Below are 22,545 nucleotides of genomic sequence, written 5' to 3'. Positions count from 1 at the left end.
GGTGACGAGGATGAAACTTTGGAAAAGCTAATTGCTAGTGTTTCAAGGAAGTGTGATGTACCATATTTCTTCGATTGTAAGACGCCATCGATTGTAAGACGCAAACTAATTTCAGTACCACCAACAGGGAAAAACTCTAAGACACACCGCGATTCCAAGATGCACCCCGTTTTTAGAGATGTTTATATGGGGGGAAAAGTGAGTCTTAGAATCGAAGAAATAGGGTAGTAGTGATGAAGGACTTCAATTACCCCGTTATTTGTTGGGAGACAAATTCTGCCAAAAGTGCCCCTTCCAAGAAATTCCTGACATGTGTGGCTGATAACTAGAGGATCGGCTATCCTTGACTTGATACTGACTAATAGGGATGACATAGTGGATAAAGTGGCAGTTACGGGAACTCTGGGGGAAAGTATCCACGTCATACTTGAATTCTTGATTTTAAAGGAAGCAAAAGCTGAGTGTAGCCATGCACATACTCTGGATTTTAGGAAACCTGATTTTAATAAACTCAGAACTATGGTAAGTAAGGTCCCATGGCAAGTGGCCCTAATGAGAAAAGGAGTCCAAGACAGGTGGGGATTTTTTAAAAAGGAAATTTTAAAGGCACAATGACAAACAATTCCAACAAGGAAAAAAGATAGAAGACAACAGAAGATACCAATGTGGCTCCACAAAAAGCTTAAGAGATGACCTGAAAACAAGAAAGGATACATATAGGAAGTGGAAGGAAGGCCAGACAACAAAAGAAGAATACAGACAGATAGCCCAGAAATGCCAAAACGGAATCAGGAAGGCTAAAGCTGAGAATGAGGTAGGACTAGTGAGGGATGCTAAAGGCAATAAAAAGACTTTCTTCAGGTACATGAATAGTAAAAGACAGAGAAAAGAAATGGTGGTTCAACTGCTTAATGAGGATGGCAAATCGATAACAGATGACAAGGAAACTAGTTCAAAACTCTAGGGCCCAATGAACTGCATCCTAGAGTAAAAAAGGACATAGCAGAAGAACTCTCAGAACCACTTATCTTTGCAAAATCATGGAAGACAGGTGAACTGCCGGATGACTGGAGGAGGGCTAACGTTGTCCCTATCTTTAAAAAATGGCAAAAAGGAGGAACCTGAGAACTACAGAACAGTCAGTCTGATATCCATCCCTGGGAAAATTTGGGAGAAGATTATAAAGAAGTCAATCTGTAAACACCTTGAAAACAATGCAGTGATTACTAGAAGCTCAGCCCTGGGCCCAGTGATTCAGCATTTTTATTAATGATTTGGAAAAAGAGGTGCAGGGAATGCTTATCAAATTTTCAGACAACAAAAATTTGGTGGGATAACTAATACCCTGGAAGACAGAAACAAATTTCAAAGTGGTCTTGATAGACTGGAGTGCTGGGCTGAAATTTATTAATGATTTGGAAAAGGAGGTGCAGGGAATGCTTATCAAATTTTCAGATGACACAAAATTGGGTGGGATAGCTAATACCCTGGAAGACAGAAACAAACTTCAAAGTGGTCTTGATAGACTGGAGTGCTGGGCTGAAATTTAATAATAGGGGTAAATGCCAAATTCTACATCTAGGAAAAAGAAACCAAATGCACAGTTACAAGATGGGGGATACATGGTTCAGCAATACTACAAGCGAGAAAGATCTTGGGAGTGTTGTAGATCACAAGCTGAATATGAGCCAACAGTGTGATGTGGCTGCAAAAAAAGCAAATGATATTTTAGGCATTAATAGAAGTATAGCTTCCAAATTGCGCGAGGTACTGGTTACCCTTTATTCAGCACTGATTAGGCCTCATCTTCAGTATTGCATCCAGTTCTGGGCACCACACTTCAAGTAGGATACAGACAAGCTGCAGCATGTTCAGGGGAGGGCAACAAGGATGATAATAATAATAAATTTATTTCTTACCCGACTTTCCATTTTGATCTAGACGGGGAACAACAATAAACAGTAAAATACATAAAACTGAATTATAATATACCTTGTGAAAACATCCTAAAAACATCCTAAAAACATCTTAAGAGGGGTCAGATCAGGGGTCTGGAAACAAAGCCCTATGAGGAGAGACTGAAAGAACTGGGCATGTTTAGCCCACAGTACGACACAGTTCATAGCGGCATTCCATCTGTTCCAGAATGACCAGGAAGACTATCTTTGCTGATTTTAAAGGTCGCCTGGGTATGTGTAAGGGAAGGCAGTCTACTAAGTATCCTGGTCCCAAGTTGTGTAGGACTTTATATGATAGTAACATAACCTTGTATATGGCTTGGTAGCTAATAGGCAGCCAGTTCATTTCTTTTAACACAGGTTTTATACAGGGTGGATTTGATTTAAATCAATTTGATTTAAATCACGATTTAAATCACTACTCAGAAAGACCCAATTTAATCATGTGACTTCCCCCCCACCCAAAAAAAGAAGTGTACTCTTCCTTGCTGTATTTTACACAATTCAGAGTTACCAAAGACTCATTCTTGCTGGTATAATCTTAATATTTACAACCAGATGAAGGTTTCATTTTTAGAATAGCAACCTTTCAGATTAGTTTTATAGTTATATCAAAATAATACTGATTTGGTTATACTATTAGAAACACATCGTAGATAGATAATTATGAAATTATTGCAAGGTGAACTATCTCCAGTTTAATAGGTTAATCATTCATATTTGGCAACTTTTCTGCTGTACTTTATTAAAAGGAGAAAAATAATCTTACAGAAACCTCTTGAAGAGTATGACGTGAATGGATTAATGGAATTCATTTAACAAAAAATTAAACAGCCTCATGCTACATAATTAAAAACTAATCCTTATTTCACGGAGAATAACCTTTGGACTATAATGTATCTTAAATAGAAAACTATCTTTAGATAGATTTTTCCTCAAAAAACATATTTAAAAAATCCAATTTAAATTAAAAAAAAATCATTTTTTAAATTTATTTTTTAAAAAACATTGATTTTTATCCACCCTGGTTTTATACGAGCATAGCTGAGTGCCCCACTGAGCACCGTTGCTGCTGCATTCTGCACTAGCTGCAGCTTCCAAACCACACACGAGGGCAGCCCCACATAGAGCCCATTGCAGTAGTGTAGGGTGGAGCCTAACAGCCGGACCATGCAGTGAGATTTCTTCAGAGCTCTCGGGACCGAAGCTTGAAAAATGCAATTATCTCCTAAATAAACAAAAAGTGGGTAAAGGCAATAAATATGGAACAGGGTAAAATCCTGGGTGTCGGCAGCTCGTTAAAACAGATTTGTAGCAGCTCTGGAACGGTTTAAAAGTTAGTTTCACTTTTGGAAAACAGCTACGCCAGAGCCGCAGTCAGAGACGAAGGGGGAAGCCTATCGGGACAAAACCCAGCATTGTTTAAGTCTTTACTCAGAGATTTGAGATACTGAAGTGTTAATAGAACTAATTAAAACTATAAAGAATACAGCAATTAAAGAGTCGATTGGGAGGAAGATTGTAAGCGGTCAAAAAACAGATCACAGTTTACTCTAGCCTGGACCAGGGCCAAAACACATCCCTCAGATAAGGTAGCAGCCAGACTCACTAAAAAAGACCCCAAAAAAAGAAATTCCTTTGAAAGATTCACAGTCTGAGGGAGGAAGAGGGATGAAAGAAGGATCAAAACAAACAGGCCAAATGGCGATGGGGGAAGCAAACGGGAAAGCTGGCTCAAACAGCTCGATTCCAAGTACAGTTTTTGACGCAGGGCCAAAACAGACAGGAGAGACAGAAGATCTGTTTACAAAAATCCTGGAGATGACACAGAGAAATAATGAAATATTAATTGAACAAATGGAAGGAAAAATGAAAAAAGGAAACAAAACTATGAAGGATGTGATAGTTAAAGAAGTACTGACAGGTGTTACTAAATCTATGGCTGAAATGAAAGCAAATTTAGACAAAGTGAATGCCCCAGTAAATCAACTGGAGAAAAAAGTGGAGGCTAATTACCAGGAGATAAGACAACAGAATATAAGATTTGAACAGAATGAATTGAGATTAATACAGTTATCAGACAACAGCAGGAGAGTAAATTTGCACATATGCAATTTCCCTGAAGAAGCAGGAGAAAACCTGAGAAGGAAGATTATGAGTTGGCTCCAAGAAATGGCTGAAGATTTAATTTGGAATGATAGAAAGAGTTCTTAGAGTCGCTGGGGGAAGAAACAGAATGATGCCTAGAGATATCTTGGTGAGATGCACAATTTTTTATAAAAAAGATGAATTTATGAAGAAAATCAGACAGAAATCAACGCTGATCTACTCCAATACAAGTCTTCAACAATCTATGTCCTACGACCATTGCATGGAGAAGGAGTGTGAGATTATGTATAGCAGTGCTTAAGCGGGAGGGAATTGCAAATTCGTGAGGATATATGCAGGTTGCTTACCTGTAACTGTAGTTCTTCGAGTGGTCATCTATGCATTCACACATATGGGCTCTGCGCCTGCGCAGAGACCCGAACCAGAAACTCACTAGCTAGGTAAAACGTTTTAGGCGGGAACCCCTCCCCCACGCCACTGCGCATGTACCATGGGTTCCCACCCTTACCTCAGTTTACAGGAGTCCAACATTGTGCTCCCGTAAACATGAAATGTATTATCCAATAAAATGTACTTTAAACATATAAACATATACCTATAACCACTATGCATCACCAAGCGGGGTTGGTGGGTGGGTTGTGTGAATGCATAGATGACCACTCAAAGAACTACTGTTACAGGTAAGCAACCTGCATTTCTTCATCGTGGTCTCTATGCATCACACATATAGGCGAGTAGCAAGCTGACATACCTGGAGGTGGGTTGGTGTGTCATCTTAGAACCTCGGAGAGGACTGTCCTTCCGAAGGAGCAATCTTGTTGTGCCCGAGTGTCCAAGTTGTAATGCTTGACAAATGTGGATGGAGTGGTCCACGTGGCTGCCTTGCACACTTGCCTTAGAGGCACTCCTCTGCTGAAAGCGACAGAGGTTGCCATGGCTCTGGTTGAGTGAGCTGTCACTGGTTGCTGCAGTTTCAATTCTGAAAGAGAGTATGCCAACTCGAATGTCTGCACAATCCAACGTGACAATCGTTGGCACGATACAGGGAGTCCCTTACGTGGCTCTCCATAACAAACAAATAGTTGTTTGGTCTTTCTAAAACCTTCAGTCCTAGCCTTATAGAAGGTGAGAGCTCTCCTCACATCCAGCATATGCAAAGATGTGTCCACCACTGTTGTGGGATTAGGGAAGAAAGCTGGCAGGATAATGTCCTGTGACAGGTGAAAGGTTGAGACTACTTTAGGCAGAAATGCCACGTCTGTGCAAAGAACCACCTTGTCCCTATGAAAGGTAGTATAAGGAGGGTCTATCCTGAGAGCCCTGAGCTCACTTACACATCTTGCAGAGGTTATAGCCACTAGGAAGGCAGTCTTGAGGGATAAGAGTCTAAGATCTGCAGTGGCCATAGGCTCAAAGGGCTTTCTTGTCAGTGACTGCAGCACTACTGACAGGCTCCATGATGGAACAACCTCCTTCACTGTCGGTATTGTATTCTTTAGGCCTTTTAGGAAAGTCTTTGACAAGGATGGGAGAAAGCTGAAAAGCCCTCAGCACCTTTATGATATGCTGCAATCGCGGCTAGGTGTACTCTAATTGAGGACAGTTTTAGTCCCTGTTGGTATAATGACAGTAGGTATTCCAATATTGTCGCAATTGGACAAGAGTCTGGTATTTGAACGTTTCTTAGGGCGAAACTTTTGAATCTCTGCTACCTTTTAGCATAAGATTTCCTTGTTGATGGTTTTCTCGATGCTATCAAAATATGATCTACTGTTAAGGTCTCGGTACGGGGAGGGGATCGGGTGTTATCCTCCACGCCGTCATTTTGAGTGTCTGGAGGTCTGCGTGATGAACTCTGCCTTGGTGTCGAGATAACAACGTCGGTAGCGACGGGAGTCTGATGTAGTTCCATTTCGAAAGGCAAAGAGCGTGAGGGAACCAAGCCTGTCGAGGCCACCAAGGGACTATCAAGATGCAGTCCGATCTGTCCGTTTGAATTTTGGCTAGAACCCTCGTCAGGAGTGGGAAGGGGGGAAAGATGTAAAGCAAGTCCCCTCTCCACGTTCTTGTGAACGCGTCTCCTAACGAGTTTCTTCCTTTTCCTGCTCTGCTGCAGAATCTGGAACAGACTTCGTTTCCCTCGGTGGCGAAGACATCGACGGCTGGATACCCCCAGTACCGAAAGAGATCTTCCCTTACTTCGGTATCGAGTTCCCATTCATGGTCGGTATGGAAGGACCTGCTGAGGGAATCTGCAATGACGTTCTCCTTCCTTGCTACGTGGATCGCAGTCTGGTGAGTATTTCTTTTTATGCACCAATTCCAAATTCTGAGAGCAGACCGGGTCAATGGGTGTGATCTTGTTCCACCTTGCCTGTTTATGTAGCAGACTACGATGGTATTGTCCGTAGCAATCAGGACATTTCGGTCTTCGATGATCTGAGCGAAGGTTTTCACCGCATTCTCCACTGCCAAAAGTTCCAGGTGGTTGATGTGCTCCTCCTTTTGATTGGGAGACCATCGGCCCTAGACAGTGAGCGTGTTGCAATGCGCTCCCCATCCGATCATGGAAGCATCGGTCGTGATCGTTACTGAAGGTGCTCTTTGTTGGAATGGAACTCCATCTAATAGGTTCCCCATTGACAGCCGCCACTTCAGGGAAGCCCGCACTTGCCTCAGGATCGAAAGGTAAGTCTTGTGGGCGTTGCGACGCAGCTCGAAAGTCCTTAAGAACCATCCTTGTAAGACTCTCATTCGCAGTCTTGCAAATCTGATCACTGCGGTGGTCGCTGCCATTAGGCCCAGCAATCTTTGAATTGTCCATGCCGAGAGTCGTGCTCGGCCTTCGATGTCGAGGACCAAATCGTGCAGTTTTTGCTCTGGACACAGGGAGGTATGCTCTTCCATCTGAAGATGATAGAGTTACCCCTATGAAGTCTATTGTCCTCTGTGGAGCCAGTATGGATTTCTCCTCGTTGACCCATAGTCCCAGAGTGTTCAACAATTCTAGCGTCGTTACTATGTTTTCCTGGAGTGTTGTGCAGTTCTACGCTACCAGGAGCCAATCGTCTATGTACTGGTAAATAAAAATTTCTTTTTGTCTCAGATGAGCGCAGACAGCTGCCATCACCTTTGTGAAGACTCTCGGCGCTGGCACGAGTCCAAAGGGAAGGACAGTGAATTGGAACTGCTGAGTCCTGATGGAGAAGAGCAGGTAAGTTTGATGCGACTTCCTGATGGAAATGTGGAAGTAGGCATCCCTCAGGTCTACCACAGCGAACCAGACCCCGTATGTAGAAGTTGGAGAATAGAAGTAACTGTTGTCATACAGAATTTTTTTGGAGTGATGTAATTGTTCAATTGTCTGAGATCCATAATTGGTCAAAGACCCCTGTCCTTCTTCGGGACCGTGAAGTAACGTGAAAAGAGCCCCTGGTTGATTTGGTCTGCTGGCACAGGGGAGATGGCTCCCTTCGTTAATAAAGTTTGTACCTCGAGAAGCAGAGGAGGGGAAGGCGCTGTTACTTTCACTTCCGAAGAAGGAGGGAGGGCATCGAACTCGAGGGCATACCCCTCTTTGATGATGGTGAGCACCCAGGAGTCTGATGTTATTGACTTCCACTGGTGCAAGAATGGTGTTAAGCGGTTCGTGAATGGTGCTAGACCTGGGGTATGGAAGTCAAATCCGCTGCCTCTTACCAAAATCGGGTTGACGTTTGTTAGGTTGGTATCGATTTTGGTAAGGCCTCTTTCTCTGCAGCTGCTGTTGTTGCTGCCTTGGTTGTTTGCCAAACTGGGGATGTTGCTGTAACTGTGGAGTTGGCTGTCTTGTCCACTGCCTTGGCCTGTATTGAGGTACGGGTGCAGAGAAACCCATTTTCCTGGCTGTAGTGCGGGCTTTATAAATGGAATCTAACGATTCATCCGTGCTATTGTTAAACAGCCCTTCGCCATCGAAGGGCAAATTCTCGATCCTTGTTTTTGTTTCTTTGGTGAGGTTAGCCGATCTCAGCCAGGCATGCCTGCGAAGCGCAATGGACCCCATCATTGACTTTGAATGGCAGTCGGTTTGATGCCTGGCTGTGCTCAATTGTTGCCTGGCGATGGCTGAGGCTTCAGACTGAAAAACCCTCACAAGCTCCCTTTTATCTTCGTAGGCAGCGGCGCAGACCCCCAGTGATGAAGAGGCATATATCCTTCTGCCTAGATAATCAAGTTTTCTACCCTCTCTATCAACTGGAGCAGAGGGGATTTTCTGTGACCTCCCCTGAGCGGACTCAACCACTATAGAGTTCAGCTTTGGGTGTTGAAAAAGAAATTCAGCATCTTTTTCCTGTACTTTATACATAGATTCTAATCTCTTCGATGTTGGTTGAGTAGCTAATGGTGTCTTCCATGAAATCTGGGCTGTACGCCTCAGGGTAGGAGGGAAGGGAACTGCTATTGCAGCATTCGCCTCTGTGTGGAGGACATCATAAATCGGGTCGTCAAGAGTTTCTGTAGGTTGTTGAATATCTAAGCCCAAAGATTGTGCCATTCTGAGGATATGCTCAGAGAATCTCCCCATATCCTCGGATGGAGACGCCAGGTCCTGAGTGATGACTGTATCCTCGGGTGATGGTATCGAAGGAGCAATGGAAATAATAGATTCAGAGTCAGACTGATAATCATTGTCTGGCAAATCTGACCTGGTATGCTGTAATGTTTGCTGGAGCGGTTGCAAAGCCTGCTCTTGTTGCAGCATTGGTGCAGTCACCGTTGCTGTCGGCATCGAAAGATCGTCTTGGTGTCGATGGCTTGATGGAGAGGCGCGTTGTGTAATTACGGCCGCTATCGGTATCGAAGGATTGTCTCGGTATTGATGGCTCGATACCGATGGAGAGGCCTGTTGGAACATGAATGACTCTGGATGGAGGAGGTTGTGCAAAATACGCTTCTGGAGGGTAAGGGTATCTGCAATCATCATAGTAGCTTCGTGGCCGATAGTAGTCCCAATCATAGTATTCAGTTTGCCTGTGGGATTCAGAGCGTTGGGATGCTTGATCCCAGTCAGATCTCGGCAAATGCCTTTCCCTACGCATAATGCGTGGTCTCTGTTGAGGGAGGTGCTCCACGCCACCTTGATCTTGCATATCATGGTGTATGGTCGAAGCATGGAGTGAAGCTACCGACGCTGAGTCGCGAATCTCGCCCTCTGACATAGAGCTACGCTCTATCGGTAAAGGTGTCGGTACAGTTATCGGTACTGGCGGTTGGCTCGGTACGGAGGTTTCTGCAACCGTCGGTACCAAGGTCGACGTCGATTGTTGACTTATTTTAGCGGCTTTCGGCGTCGATGATATGGACGCGCTGCGTGAAGAGGAGGGTTTGTCAATTCAGCAGATTTCGGGGTCCGGGCCTTTTTCGAAATCCTTTTTGCCGCGGACGTGGCCAAAGACCGGCCTGGCGTTAGGGGTATCAGTGCCCTATTTTCTGCCATTGATTCCTCCGAGATGACAAAGGAGCGTATCTGATCTCCGTCAGTGCTCTTTGAGGAGGTTTTTTCCCATCTCTTTTTGCGGTATGGGGTCTGTAGCCCTGAGGGCTTTCTCCCAAAGGATAGATCGTAGTCTGTCTGCTCTATTTTTCCTGGTCTGTTTAGTAAAGGCCATACAATGATGGCACGTCTCCACCTTATGTCCCTCACCTAAACAAAGAACACACAAGGAGTGGCCGTCTGTTGGTAGGAGTTTGGACCCACATTTAACGCATTTTCTAAATGGCGCTTTTAAGGCCATGCGCCTGAAACGCCTGCGATCAAAGATCACTGTAAAGAGATAGTAAAGCTAGATTATTATTTTTTAAGGAGAAAAAACATTTGAATGAAGGAGGAGAGAAGAAGAGATAAAGTAAGTATAATTTGTAGAATGAAGAAGCAAAGTAGAAAGAAATCGCTAGAGGTTCAGTTTCTAAGTCTTAGCACAATGGCGGACGACGAAGAACTGAGGTAAGGGCAGGAACCCATGGTACATGCGCAGTGGCGTGGGGGAGGGGTTCCCGCCTAAAACGTTTTACCTAGCTAGTGAGTTTCTGGTTCGGGTCTCCGTGCAGGTGCAGAGCCCATATGTGTGATGCATAGAGACCACGATGAAGAACCTGTGTTCCTGAGATTTTTTTGGAAGGGGAAGCAGGAAAAAATAATATCGCTGGCACAAGGGATATCCAAATTACGAGAATTAGGGCTGGAGAAGGATGAAGAAAGGCCAAGACCAAGCCAACCAGAGGAAGAACGGCCAGGACCAAATCAGGAGTAAATAAGGACAGATCTTAAAACAGATGGAGAGGAGATGATAATATAAGCATAACCGAGAGAGGAAGGGGTCACTGCATCGGGACTGAGGGATCCATTCCCCCCCCCTTACGGTTGGGATCAACCATGGCTGGGGCGAATGGGCCCTGGGGGAAGAGAGGGGGAGAAAAAAGAGGGGGACAGGAGGGAGGAGGAGGAGGGTGGGATTATGGTTGGGGGAGTTTATGTTGTATTAAGTTTAAGTAATGTGTTTATGTGGGTGGACACAAAAGGGATCAACAAAGAAGAAGAAGAAACAGACAGAATATGGATAAGAACTTTAAGTTATTGACACTGGATGTTAAAGGATTGGGGGCAGTAGTGAAAAGGAAGAGGATAGAAATGATGCTAAATAAGGATAAAGAGGACATTATTTTCTTACTGGAAACACATCAAATAAAAGATGGAAAGAATTAACTTAAGATGGGCAGTGACATATGAGAAAGCCTTTGGTACTTCAAAAAAAACAGAGTTGCTATCTTAATATCAAATAAATGTGGATTTAATGTATTACAGATTAAAAAGGATGTAAAAGGTAGATTTCTTATAATTCAGGGGCAAATGGCGGGGGACTATTACACACTGGTCAATATCTACGCCCCAAATGAGAAGCAAAAGAAGTGTTTAGAGAGATGAAGGCTATCCACAGAGGACATTTAATAATAGCTGGAGATTTTAATATGGTTTTGGATAAAAGGCAAGATAAATCGAATCCTACTATGGGGGAGAGAAGAAATAACATTACGGCTTTAAAAAAATGGATGGATGAAAATGAATTGAAGGATGGATGGCGATGGATATGGGGAGGAGAGAGAAAATATACCTTTTATTCACCAGTTTTTAAGAGCTGCTCCAGGATAGATTATATTTTTGTTTCAAAACGTTTAATCTCCAGAGTTAATAATACGGAGGTGGGAGTTATTAAGGTAACAGACCACGCATTAGTAAATATGGAGTTAAGAGTTAGAAAAGATTATAAAGAAGCGAAAAGATGGGAGGATGAACACCAAAATATTAAAATATGATAAGATAGTGGAAAAGATAGAAAAGGAATTATGGGAGACATGGGAGAGTAATGACAATGGGGAAAGTTCTCAAGCAATTTTATGGGACACGACGAAAGCAGTAGTAAGAGGTATATTTATTCGGGAAACATGTAAATTAAGAAGACAACAAGAGGAAAAAATAGAGGAGGAAATTAAAAAATTGGAAGAGGAGTATTTGAAAAATAGAGAAAAACAAATTTTGATAATATTACAAGCAAAGAAAAAGGAACTAGAAAATAAGAATATAGAGGAAGTCCAGAGAAATTTGGTTTATTTAAAAAGGGATTTCTTTGAGAATAATAATAGAAATTCTAGAATGTTGGCCGGGGCCACGCAGTCAAGGAAGGCAAAAAACACAATAGGGACAATTAAAGACAAAACAGGAAAAATTTGTAATTTAATGAGAGGGAAAATAGAAATATTTCAAGAGTTTTATCAATGGCTTTATGAGACAGGAGATACACCCGTGACAAGAATTAGAGAATATATTAAAAACATATAAAGATAAGATTACGGGAGGAAGATAGGGAACTAATGGAAGGATTGGTGACGGAAATGGAAACCTAGGGGGTCATAGATAAGCTAAAGGGAGGGAAATCCCCAGGAGTAGATGGATTGGGACCAGAGTACTACAAAACCTTTAAAAAAATATTAGTTAGGAAATTAATGAAATTATATAATGGAATAATAAAGGGAGATATGATCCCGCCATCGTGGGAACAGTCATTAATAGTATTAATTCCAAAGCCTGATAAAGATTTAACTGTTCCGGATTCATACAGACCCATATCATTAATTAATCAAGATGCAAAAATTTTAACAGCGATAATGGCAAAAATAATGAATACATTTTTATCTAGATATATTGGAAAGGACCAATGTGGGTTTGTAGTAGGGAGACAGATGCATAATTTAGTGGGAAGATTATTAAATATAATACATGAAATAAAAAGGAAGAAGTTAAAAGTGGGAATAATTGCACTAGATATTTTTAAGGCCTTCGACTGCGTGAGCTGGCAAGCATTAAAAATCATAATAGGAACAATGGGATTTGGAGAAAGATTTAAAGGATTAATAAACCAGTTATATTCATGAAATGTAGCATCAGTGGTGGTAAATGATGTGATGACAGAGCAAATACTACTTGCCTGAGGAACAAGACAAGGTTGTCCGCTCTCACCAGTCCTATTTGTATTAGTTATAGAGGTCTTGACAAATGTAATTAGAAATGATAGAAACATAGAGGGGATTGGGAATGAAGATGAAATTAAGATAAGCATGTTTGCAGGCAACACATTACTGACAATTAAGAACCCTTTGGAGAAAATGGATCGTATAAAATACCATCTGAGGGAATTTGAGGAAATGACTGGATTACAAATAAATTGGTCAAAGTCAGAAACGATGCTATTTAATTACAGCAAATTAGAAGAGAAGGAATGGGGGGGAGGAGGAAATAAAAAATAAATTAAAAGAAACAATTAAATATTTAGGAATTAAGATTACACAAAATTGGGAAGATATGAAAGAGAAAATTTTTAATAGTTTAAAGCAAGAAGTAAGAGGAAAGGTAGAGGAATATAAAAAGATAAAATTATCACAGTTTGGAGAATAGCGTTGATAATAATGAGGATCTTACCAAAAATTAATTTTTTGTTTAGAATGTTACCAATTAAAATATTAGAAAAGGAAATAAAGAGCTGGCAAATTATGGTTAACAATTTTTGTAATGGAGATAGAAAAGCAAGAATTAATAAGAAAATATGGTACAAAATGCAGAGAACAGGGGGATTAGGGCTCCCAAACATTAAATTATATAAAAGGAAATTTTCCAGTCATTTCCCCCAATAACACCAGTGGCGGTAATGAGGTAGTTTCCTGAAAATTTAAAAGAGGAGTAGGTAAAGAAATTAAAAGATGAGAAAGTACTTAAAATAAGAGATTGGATGGAGAAGATGGGAACTAAGGAAGAAATAAAAGAAAAATTAAAAGGGGGAAATATATCATGGTTCAATTGTATCCAAATGGAACAATGGACCAAAAAATGGCTAAAGGATAATAGAGATTGCAGAAAGAATACTAAATTTGAGGATTTGATCTTACAAAAAGAGAAAGAAAAAGAAAATAAATTGATAAAATAATGAGTGAAATATATAAGATAATATTGGAAATGGAAACTCAAGAAGATTCTGTTAGGATGGTATGGGAAACAGATTTGAATGAGAAAAAAGAGCAACAGGACTGGGGGAGGATATGGAAACAAAGAGTGTTGAAAAATATGTCTGTAAGGATAAAAGAAAATTATTATAAAATAATATGGATGTGGTATCTAATCCAATAAAATTAAACTTAATAAATAAAGAGAACTTGATACTTTTTTGGAGAGGACGTCAGGAGAAAGGAACGTATATACATATGTGGTGGAATTGTGAACATGTACAAAAATTATGGAAAATGGTGTATAGAGAAATAAATGAAATAACTGGAATGGACTTAGAAGAAACACCAAGAGTAGCATTATTATCAATGTATGGAAATCTCAAATGTAATCAGATGGAAAAAGAATTAATAACGAACCTGTTAATAGTTGCAAGGATAATGATATCCAGAAATTGGAAGGTTTAAGGAGATTATGATATAGAAGATTGGTATAAAGAAATATGAGATATTGCTATAAATGATAAACATGATTTAGAAGAGGAATAACAAAAAACAATGATTTTGAAGAGATATGGAAATTGTTCCTAGAACATGTATTGTTAAAAGGGAAAGGAAAAACACCTCCAGAAGATTCAATGCAATTTTGGAAACTAGAATAAGATCCCGAGGGTGGGGGGCACTTATTAACGTGAGTTAGTTAAGAAGCAGAATGTATAACTAAGAAATAAGAGGAATGTTATGTTATGTATGTATATGATTTATCATGTGTTGTTAAATACTAAAGAAAAAAAGAAAGCTCCTGTGTAACATGAAAGCATGCACACTTTTAACATACTGAAATGACTTTTACCAATATCTGTCTACACTAAACATTTCATATAGTGTAAGAATTATGTCTAAGGTACCAATACTCACTCTCTCTCTCTCTCTCTCTCTCTCTCTCTCTCTCTCTCTCTCACACACACACACACACACACACACACACACTAAATTATGCAAATTGGTCTTTTATATATTTAGTAACTTTCAAAACCAGATCTTAAACTGAATTGTGCACATGTCTGAACTTTGGCAAGAGTTGAAAGATTGACTCCCAGTCCCTCTCCCAAAAAAGGTCATCCATCAGGGTGACCAAGTCCGATTCCATCCCAAAACCGGGCCTGAACCCAAACTGGAATGAATCCAGATAATCAGTTTCATCCAAGAGCGCTACAGCTGAGACACCACCTCTCTCTTGTGTACATATTTTCCACAGATCTCTGGATCAAGGGAGGGTTTTTATCAGGAGTGGTCATGCCACTGCCTCCTTTAAGGCCATGGGGACCACACCATCACACAATGATGCATTCACCATTTCCCTGATCCTTCCAGTCAGCCCCCCATGGCTAGCTTGAATATGCCATGAAGGGCAAAGGTTGAGAGAACATGTGATGTGTCAAACAGATGCAAGCATCTTTTAATCAACAACTGATGATCATCTGGGTCATACATTGTGAGCATGATGTGCAAACCCGGAGTGCTGGGCTTTTTAGCTTCTAAACAACTCAACTCAATGAACCATGGGTAACTGCCAAGTTGATTAGCCCCTAAACAACCCTCCAGATTTGCACATCATGCTCACAAACCTATGAACTGGGGGGGGGGGAAGCATTCTACCATTATAAAGGGGTAATTGGGAGGTTTGGTCATTCTAACATTCATAAAATCAAAAATGTAAATTTCAGGAAAATTGGTGAAACATGTGCCAGAAAGAAATGTTGGTTTTACATAACCTGAAAATTTCACAAAGATTGGTGAAAGATTGAGGGAAGGATGGCAGTTTAAAATAGAAAAGAAAGAAAAAATTCCCTCAGTCAAAATGACAGGGATCCCTGTGTTAGAATCATAGAATAGTAGAGTTGGAAGGGGCCTAAAAGGCCATGGTGTCCAACCCTCTGCTCAATGCAGGAATCCACCTTAAAGCATAACTGCCAGATGGTTGTCCAGCTGCCTCTTGAATGCCTCTAGTGTGGGAGAGCCCACAACTTCCCTAGGTAACTAGTTCCATTGTCATACTGCTCTAACAGTCAGAACGTTTTTCCTGATGTCAGTGATAATGTTTGCCCATTATTTCTGAAGAAATTAGTGTTTCCCTAATTAAAAACCCAATAATTTCTTGTTCCTTTTATCTTTTATTTGATGGAGTGGCATTTTTTTTAATTCCATTTAGTTTTCTTTTAAAACAATATTTATTTGAACCATGAAAAGCTATAGAATTCAGCCATAACTAAGAGATAAGCCCGCACATCCTCAGTCACGTCTCCCTCCCCAACCAGATTGGAAAGTTGTGAGGCCAGGGGGAATGACTGCCTTGTGGAGGGAAGTGTTCACTTAACAGTGCAATAATCCCTGTCTATCAGAAGTAAGTTCCACTGAGTGGAATTGGTCTTATTCCCAGGCAAATGTGTAGAGGATTGCAACCTTTTTAAAATTGGAACCTAGGGGGGGAAGGGGGAAGCAGAAATGAGAAGTGCACAGGAGACAGTTCACTCTCCTTCTCATGCAGGCAACTCATGGGTCAATTAACATACTTTCGAAGACTGCTCCTTTGGCTATCAGCACCATAAACTAAGGGCCTACATGGCAACTTACCTTATTACATATATAAAAAACATGTGGTCTCCAGATATTGGTGGACTGCAATCCACATCAACCCTATCCAGCATAGCCAATGCTGAGGGGTGATTTGAGTTGGCAATCCATCAACAGCTGAAGGGCCATATATTCCCCATCCATGCTTTATTGACTGGAAGAACTCTGAGCCAAGAGGCAATCAAGAGACATACAAACCATGCTTGAAGAGAGTGAGCCCTTGGCAATGCCTCATCATTTGAGAAATAGGCTCCTATGACCTGGTCCAAAGTGGTAATATTGATATCTATATGCCACATAAGATCAAGGTCAGAGGCCTATTTTCATTCAGGCATACAGTGTGAAAAAGAATGCAAAGAAATCTTGAGCGATAATAATACAACATAAAAATGTTGGTTAACGACTATGGCCATACTCTAGAAGATTTTAAGTTACTTAACATGGAATGTATCAAGACTTAAAGAGATTCAACTGGATCAACATGAAGTTTCACTGTTACAGAGGAGTGTGGATTTATATAATGAACACTATTCATCCCTATGGATTAAATGAAAAGGTTGAATAGTCATTATATAAAATATAAATACACACACACTCACACTTGTAATATTGAGTGAACTGGCAGTTTCTATATTAAGGCTGCAGTCTTCTGCACACATTCCTGCAGGAAAACATGATTAAAGCATTTCCAAGCAAACTTGCATATGGTGGCTCTGCTACAATGAGTTTTCATAGAATAGAATTTACCCTGACCTGAAGTTATAAATGTGATTATGAGCAAGTGCTGTTTCTCGAAGTTTGCTGGTTTTCCAGTTCCTTGGGGAAGTTAAATATTGATGCTCCCATCTTTGAGGGAGGGTTACTGTTACAGAAACTAGGTATCTGTATTTTACTCCATTTCTCATGTTGTCATATCAAACTCAGATTACAATATAAAAACCAAACTGTGGGTTCTTAACAAACTTTTGAGATTGTTTATTCTGGAAGCTTTGTTTTGGCTCCTTTGCTTTGTTTATAAGGGAAATTGCAATTTGTATATTTAAATTGCTTTTTACTTGATAATATAAAGTTTCATAATCTGCTTGAAGTTCAATTATAACTTGGCTCCTGATAAAGATAGTTGTTCATTACCAAGTTTGAACACTGAATTCTTTGGACTCCCAGATCTATTTGTTATTTGGCAGGAATCAAATTAACCAGAGTTTTTCCATGTAGATTTTTTTTTACATTGTATTACAAGTATTCGTAACAGACATGAGATCTTCTTATATTATAAACATCTGAAGAATCATATTTTGTATATGATATGTTCCATTGTTTTGTCTGGAACTTTACATCTTTTAAGCTCAAATCAACCCCAACCAAACTAGGATGGATCAAACAGAAATCTGTGTCAGACGTCACAATGTCCCATACTGTATACTTAATTTGAAAACTATACATTTAAATGACCTACTTGAAAGTGGTAGTAATGAAATCTCTCAAATATGATGCAGAAAGGAAACCCCTTCAATCATACAGAGAAGTCTTGTGTGATAATGTACATTTTATATATTACAATGCTGAGAACACAAAATGATAAGCAAGAATTCGTCCCAGAGAAGACCTGTGATACATGCAGAATCAATACCTGCTGCATAATCTCAAAAAGCAACTGAAGTTGCAAAGGAGATTATGACGAAGTAAAGACGGTCAGAAATGAGGACAAAGGAAAATTTGCCACAGAAGAGTTGACTAAGAAACAATGTCATAAAGATTGGAATGGCATTGCTAGAACACAACCTTCTAGTGTGATCTAGCACTGTCTTTCCAATCTCTCATGCCATTGTTTCTTAGTTTCTTACGACTTTTTTTTTTTAAAAAAAAGAACTGAAATGACAAATCATGCCATGCATCACCAACATCATGAACAAGTGGGAAGCTCATCTCTTAAGATCTAAGGCAGGGTAGGCAATCTTGGGTTCACCTCATGCTTTGGACTACATGACCAATGGTCAGGTATTATGGGAGTTGTAGTCCAAGACATCTAGAAGATGCCAGGTTGCCTACCGCTAATCTAAAGGCAGATATCAAAAGATGAAGTAGCCCAACATCACCTAAATCCAGACATATCCCAAGGTCCCCTTACCATGTGGTCTGCATATCAAACTTATGAAGCACTACCCACTTCAACTTCCAAAGCCATTTCATCATGGGGTAATTATTAATATTACTACAAATTACTAATAACATGATCCACAAATTAGTTAACCAATGGATTTTGGAAGGTTTAGACCATCCAATGTCACCTCAGTTTGACTGGGCTTGCACAACTATAGGTGCTTCCAAGTTCTTCTAGATAAAGGGAACTAATCAAGAGAAATAAACCTAGAAGGAACCAAATCTAGACTCACACTACCATGCAAATCTTATTCTACTTTACATTAAAAAGCCACCAAGATTTGTAACACCTACTAGAAATATCATAATCAACAGAGCTACAACGTTTAATTCATTTATCAGTTTGATAAATATTTAAAAACTTTTAAGTGACCAAAATACCACCAACCATTCAGGAAGCAGTTTTTAATATGAGGACTTATAAAAACTGTAGATGGCAAGCACTCTCTTAAGAGGCATTCTCCCCTCTCTTATAGGAGGAATGCATCTTAGATGATGCATTCATGAGTGGTAGCAAGCTTCATTCAACCATGAATGGTTAGGTTCAGGCAACACAATAACCAATGGTGATTTACATAGTTGACGGTTGGTTATTTAATTCACCGTAGGTTAGAATATTGTGTGGAGCGATTTTTTTAACCAACGATTGGTTATTTCACCAAAATAACCCATGCAAAGAACCAACACTGTGCAAAGTTGGCTATTTGAACCACCATTGGTTATCGTGTTGTGTGGCGGGCACCATTGGTTATTTTGTCAGCCACCGTTGGTTATTTTCATTGGTCACTGACTTGCAAGGCAAGAGCAGTCAAAGAGGTGGCTGCTGCTCTAGTGCAGCTAGCAGGATAGTTTTTTGGCTGCAATGGCTGATGGGATACTAGTGGGAAGGTGAGGGATGTGTGAGTCTGAAATTGAAATATACTTTGTGACTATATCAATATTTTATTATCTTCTCCACTCAACAATGCATGAGAAAATGTGGAATACAATCTAGACATTACGACAGTGTAAAACATGAACCTGTAATTCAGGCCTGCATAACTTGTGACCCATGAATCCAGACAGCTTGATAAACATGTTGCGCTTGTTGCATGGTCCTTAAAGCCAGGCGGACAGACATATGCTTGGCAGACTGATGAGCTGTGCTTTGGCTTGAAGGGCCACACATTCTGTAAGCCCCTGCAGTCAAACATTCTCAAACCTTAAACTGAAGTGACAGGCATTTCAGAAACAAAATGAGTGAAAATTCTGACACATTTCTGACAGGCAATGATAATACAAGCCCATATTGGGCCCTTTATTGCCTGATCAAACAAAATTCCAGGCAAGGGATTTGGACACTGCAATTGGGAGGGGGGTGTTTCAGGAACACTGAAATAGCCAGTTTAAACTCTTGTTACAAAATTATGTTCTGTAAAAGTGTCTTTGTTATATCCATCATATCTTACCCAAACTGTTTAGTCCAGTGGGAAAAAACAGATACAAAGCTATATTAATAGGAAGTTTTCCAATACCATAAACACCTTATGATATATACAATTTAAAATATAATAGTTCACCCAGTATTTATATGCATATAAAATACATACAACACTGCTGTCTAGAATCAAGTGGAATCACTAGGCCTCATCTCAGCCATGGAAACCCACTGGGTGACTTTGGGCCAGTCACAGACTCTCAGGGTTGTTGTAACCCTGTAACAACCTTACAGGGTTGTTGTGAGGATAAAATGGAGAGGAGGAGGAGGATTATGTACACCGCCTTGGGTTCCTTGGGAGGAAAAAAGGCGGATATAAATGCAATAATAAAAATAAAATCTTTGGAACGTATTCCATCCCTAAACTCAAACATGTGAATATTTCTTATATTGTTGATGAACAATATTAACACAATCCCTAAACAATGCACAGTAGAATATGGATTTTTCTTATTTACTGCATATTAAATAGAACATCGAGGAACAAGCATATATCCGATAATGACCAAATTACATCTTAAAGCTTGTGAGAATAACGCAGATAAACATCATTCCAGAGTCATTCTTGACAAAAAACCCTGTGCAAAGCAAGTATGACCACACACACACATTTAGCAGAACATGCAACTACAAGCATGTAACTCTTCTTTCTGTATGAGAGAAATACAATATCTTTATATCTAGCTGATTGATTGCATTTCTATGCTGCCCAATAGCTGAAGCTTACTGCAAAAGTGCCAACGCAGGTCAAAATAGACTTTTACAACAAAACATTGAGAATAAAACCTTTTTCCCCTGTCCTAAATGGAAGCCATAGGGTGGGCCTATGAGTGAGGGGAGCAGGAAGCTATTTCACACAAGGCTTTATCTCACATTTCTTATGACAGTACAAGGGAGCGAAAAAGAGATGAAGAATAACCGACAACCATGGAGACCCAATATTTAATCAAGAAACCCGTAAGAAAGGGACGGGGGTGGGGGGGAGAGGGTGAAAATCGTTACTCACGGCTAACTTTCATGCTGCCAAATGTTGAAGGCTGCTGCACCGGCTTGCAGCTTTCTGCAAAGGAGGTGGTTCTCGGCCGCCCTGACATGGTTTCTCGCTCGCCTCTCCCCACCCCCACCCCCGCCCGGTGCCGGATCGACTCTCTCTTCCTCCGCCGCCGCCTCCCTCGACTCTCTTCCTCTTCTTTGCTGTTTCTTCCTCTAAGGTGGCGACAGAGAAGGAAAGGCAGGCAGAGTATACAGGTCCGCCCCCACTCCGCCCCCGGGTTATAAGGGGGGCACCCCTGCTCCTTCGAGTCTGTCCCCAGCCCGTGTTTCGCTGGGCTTTATAAACGGAGGAGGGCCGCCATCCTCTTCCTTCCTTCCTTCCTTCCTTCCTTCCCAGCAACAGCAGCCGCCCCGGGGCCCGAGGCCGCCTCCGCCCAGCGCCGCACGATCCAGTCACCCACCCCACTGCCCCTTTCCGAGGCGAGGCGGGCGCGAGGCGAGGGGAGCAGGCGCCGGGCTGCTGCAGCTGCTTCTGCTTCGGATGCTGCTCCTTTCCCCGCTTCCTGGCGAAGGGAGCCAGTCACGTGAGGCGGCGCCGAAGGCACGGAGAGGCCGAGACTCTTCTTCCCTCCTCGGGATCGGGACACCAGGGAGACAGGAGTGAAAAGTCGGACTACTTCCCCCGGCGGAGGAACACAGGGACCATGAAGACGCTGTGATGAGGCTTCCGCCTGCGAAAACCATTGGGCGACAGCGGCAGCAGAGGCGGCGGCAAAATCGGTGGGGCCTTGCTGACGGGGGGAGCGGAAGGCGTGGGGCGGCGGCGGCGGCGGCTTCGCTGGCGAGCGAGCTCCTTCCTCCCTCCCTCCCTCGGGCCTGCGGTCTCTTTCTCCTCAGCGGGGCGATGAGGGGGGCCGGGTCCTCCTCTTCATAGCGCCCGCGCGGCGAGCGAGGGGCGTCTGGAGGGGCGGATCAGGCGGAGGGCGCTGCAGTGCGGTGGGCGGGCAGCGAGGGCGGCGGGACGGTCCATGGCGCTGCTGCTGCTGCTGCTGCTGCAGGCGGCAGCTCCTCCTGGCTCGGCCGGCTGCAGCGTCGGTGGCGGCGGAGGGCGTTTGGCCCCGCCTCCGCCCGAGTCTCTTTGTCCGCGATGCGCTGCGGGGCCGTCGCAAGAGCCTCCGTCCGCAGCTGCCGCTGCTGTTTTCTTTCTCTTTCGGCTCCTACGCCCAAAAGAAAAAGAGAAGAACCCAGCCTCGCTTACGCAGCCCTAGTAAGGAGCCTTCAAGAATGCTGAACCGAACGCCCCATTCCGCCCAGAAAATTCACCCGAATTGACGCTTACGCAACCTTGCTAAGCGCCCTCTGTGAATGCCAACTCGAACGTCCGAACCTTGCTAGTCCCGAATGGAGTCGGGGGGCCAATCAAAGAGGAGTGTCAAGGAAAATCCCTCCTGGCACTACATCGGGACCAATCGCCGGTGGTGAAAAGAAAATAGCCCCGTTGTGTTTGCAGCAAATCACAGAAGAGCTATGAAAACCGAATCGTGCGTCCCTTCCCTTCTGGGATCCAATGGAAAGCCTCTGCTCCTTCATCGTCGCCAAGGCGGAGCCAATGGGACAAGCTGATGTTTCGTGCAACAGTGGGACGGAGTCGAAGAGGGACTGATGCAAAGTGGGTGGGACTTA

At 42.0% G+C, this 22,545-nt stretch overlaps 1 protein-coding gene across 3 annotated transcripts in view; it reads right to left on the bottom strand.

Annotated features, from left to right (window-relative positions):
* The window catches only part of GSK3B (glycogen synthase kinase 3 beta), a 293,379-nt gene extending 271,740 nt beyond the window's left edge, over positions 1-21,639 (bottom strand). For all 3 annotated transcript variants that reach the window (XM_063128873.1, XM_063128871.1, XM_063128872.1), the window contains exon 1: positions 20,876-21,639. In XM_063128873.1, coding sequence (XP_062984943.1) covers positions 20,876-20,963 — 88 coding nt within the window. In that variant the 5' untranslated portion in view covers positions 20,964-21,639. The remainder of the gene's footprint in view (positions 1-20,875) is intronic.
* Between the last annotated feature and the right edge of the window lie 906 nt (positions 21,640-22,545).

The sequence above is a fragment of the Elgaria multicarinata genome, chromosome 6, assembly GCF_023053635.1.
Source record: "Elgaria multicarinata webbii isolate HBS135686 ecotype San Diego chromosome 6, rElgMul1.1.pri, whole genome shotgun sequence".
NCBI classification, from domain to species: domain Eukaryota; kingdom Metazoa; phylum Chordata; class Lepidosauria; order Squamata; family Anguidae; genus Elgaria; species Elgaria multicarinata.
The sequence above is the reverse complement of the archived record's forward strand: the minus strand, read 5'-3'. Positions and strand labels throughout refer to the sequence as shown.